The sequence below is a fragment of the Cavia porcellus genome, unplaced genomic scaffold (genome assembly GCF_034190915.1).
Source record: "Cavia porcellus strain 051 isolate PalLab524CR breed Dunkin Hartley unplaced genomic scaffold, mCavPor4.1 scaffold_23, whole genome shotgun sequence".
Classification (NCBI taxonomy): Eukaryota; Metazoa; Chordata; class Mammalia; order Rodentia; family Caviidae; genus Cavia; species Cavia porcellus.
Window position 1 is genome coordinate 15,845,518 of NW_026947506.1, and position 3,002 is coordinate 15,848,519.

General features: G+C 44.4%; 1 protein-coding gene across 1 annotated transcript; it reads left to right on the forward strand.

Annotated features, from left to right (window-relative positions):
- The first annotated feature begins 1,493 nt into the window (after positions 1 to 1,493).
- On the forward strand, positions 1,494 to 2,618 carry LOC100734101 (speckle-type POZ protein-like). The gene has a single exon (XM_063233643.1). It carries the CDS (start codon positions 1,494 to 1,496, stop codon positions 2,616 to 2,618), a length of 1,125 nt encoding a protein of 374 aa, XP_063089713.1.
- The last annotated feature ends 384 nt before the right edge of the window (positions 2,619 to 3,002 follow it).

Below are 3,002 nucleotides of genomic sequence, written 5' to 3' on the forward strand. Positions count from 1 at the left end.
GTCTGAGAAAGGAGTTTTAGGTCTTTAAAATCAGACAAAAAGGAAGTCACTAATGGCTGTGCTAGAATCTCTTGTTTGCTTCAAAATGCCTGTGCATACTTTCATGTATGTGGAAATTCAGTTAAACACAACAAGCTTTAAAAAAAAAAAAACCGTATTATATAGAACAAACCAAAACATGGATAAAAGTATTGGGCTTCAAAGAGATGATAGAAGGAAATCCCCTCCTTACTACATTGCCTAGGGTCAACCTCTCAAGGGACGTCCACATTACTTTCTCCGACTTGCTTATGGGAGAGGGGGAGAAGATGTGATGTTTGTTTTTCAGCCTGCAGGCTGGGAGACCCACAGCTGCTCCTGGTGGGGAGAGGCTTTGCCTGGACTCCTGGCACTCCCAGCATGACCCATGTCCCAGGAAATGCCAGTGGAACTCAGTAGTGTTACTATTTCCAAACATTGGTTCCAAGGAGTGAACTATGTTAGTAGGAGATCTAAGAGCTCTGAGCAAGTAGCATTTACAGTTGTCCCACACTAGACTTTAGGTTTAGAGACATTCTGCCAATCTTCACTGTTTGTACCTGTCCCAAATCCATGTCCCTTGCTCCTGACACTGTATCAGATTACCCAGAAGAACCACCTCTTCACTCCCAGCACACCTATTTCTCATGGAGCCTTGAATCTGCTCCCTTCACATTACTTCCCTGCAACTGGCTTTCACCCACATGTGATCCCAAGGGAAAAGTTGCCTTATTTCCCTCTCTGTCCTGCTTTGCTCCTTACCACCAGAAAGGAATACACACAGAGGGCCTACTGAGAACAGTGGCATGCTGGAGTTACTATCCTCCACCCTAGCCTCTCATCTTCTGGAAATGGCAGGAAGACGATAGACCAGAGAACTCCCCCATATAAATGAGACAAAAGAAATTCTGGGCTAGTAAAACAGACTGTTTTCTTAAACATATAGAAAAGACAGGTAGGATGAAAATTGACTGACTCTCACATTTTGAGTGAGACACACCTAGGGCAATTGGATTAGAATAGGGTGGGAAGCACCACCATAGGGTGGATCCTGTCCTAAGAGTTATAAAAGGGACACCAAGAAGGAAGAATCCTTTCTGTTTCCATGATGAGGCGGTTCCCTGCTTGAAACTTGGAAATCATATCCTTGCTTCCAGCCCAAATGAATTCGCCTCCTGAAAGGAACTCAGACGGGACTCAACAAGGCTTCATATTTTAAGGTCTGTGCATTTTGGTGAGCTATTTCTTTGAGTGATCAAGAAACATTTCAGAATTGACTTATATACTAGGAAATCTCAGTCAGCTTATTTCTAAATACGTATTTCTTTTAATCTATAAACTAGGCTCTCTACTTGTGATTGCCATACTGCCCTGCCTGTCTTGGAACTGCTGACTGCAGTGAAATTTGTGCCATCTGGTGAAGAAGAAATTGGATTCCTGTGACTTGACAAGCTTGCTGCACTTTCACTCTGCTGATGTTAAGGGTTTCCAGTACCGCAGGCCCAGCAGAAATGTCACGGGGGCCAACAGTGGACAGCAGGTACACCACAGACATCAAAGTAGTGAACGTGTCCTTTTTGTGGACCATTGATAACATTAGATTTTGCCTAAAGGAAATAGATGACTGCATTCAAACTTCAATCTTTTCACCTGAAGGAAATGATCAAGTGAAATGGTGCTTACGACTCTACCCAAATGGTCTTGATGAGCAAAGCAAAGATTATGTGTCCCTATACCTGGGAATGATCTGCTGTCCAAGGAGGGTAGCTCATGCAAAATTCACCTTTTCCATTCTGAATGCCAAAGGAGAGAAAACAAAAGAGCTCTCAAGTCCACAAGCTTATACATTTGTGCGAGGAAAGGACTGGGGATTCAAAAATTTCATCCTTAGAGAGTTTCTTTTGGATCCAAACAATGGGCTTCTCTCCAATGACAAGCTTTCCTTCTTCTGTGAAGTGAAAGTAGCACAAGATCCCACCAATCATTCCAGCCAGAATATTAGGAAGCTGGATAAGGTTCCTGAGGGCTGCTTGGCAGAGGATCTAGGAGGACTGTGGGAGCGATCCCAGCTCACAGACTGTTGCTTGTGTGTGGCTGGCCAGGAATTCCAGGCTCACAAAGCCATCTTAGCAGCTCGCTCTCCAGTTTTCATGGCGTTGTTTGAACATGAAAAGCAAAGGAGCAAAAAGAATCGTGTTGAAATCAGTGACATGGATCCTGAAGTTTTTAAGGAAATGATATACTTTATGTACACTGGAAAGGCACCAAACCTAGGGATCATGGCAACTGAACTGCTGGAGGCTGCAACCAGGTTTGGTCTGGAGCGCCTGAAGCTCATGTGTGAGAATCACCTGTGCAGCAACCTCTCTGTGGAGAATGCCGTGGAAATCCTCATCTTGGCTGACCTCCACAGTGCACATCAGTTGAAAACCCGGACACTGGATTTCATCAATTTTCATGTTTCTGACATCCTGGAGACCTCTGAGTGGAAGGCCCTGGTGGTGTCCCACCCTCACTTGGTGGCCGAAGCCTATCACTCTCTGGTTTCCATGCAGTGTGCATTCATAGTACCCCCATGCAAGCGTTTGAGACTGTCCTAAGATCCCACATCTCCATTTATCTTCCCAAAACCCTGGCCACATTTGCTGCCACTGCACCATAATATGCTAGGGCAATCCATGGAAACCTCATTCTTCTATGTGGAAATATTAAATTGTGCCTCTCTAGGGGAGAGAAGGGACCACTGTCTTAAGGTCAGAAAAAGGAAATGGGATCTTGAGAATTTAGAAGTTGTGTATCATGCATTTTCAAATCTGTGTTTTATAATATTGTGCAAAGTGGGTTTTTACAATGTCGATGCCAAACTGAAACCAAAACTCCTGTCAATGTTGCAGACAGACCTGGGGTGGGGCTACCCTTAGAGGCAGGGATCATGAACTTCACTCTGTAAATGCAAGACTCTTTCCTGCCTTTCTGCACCATCA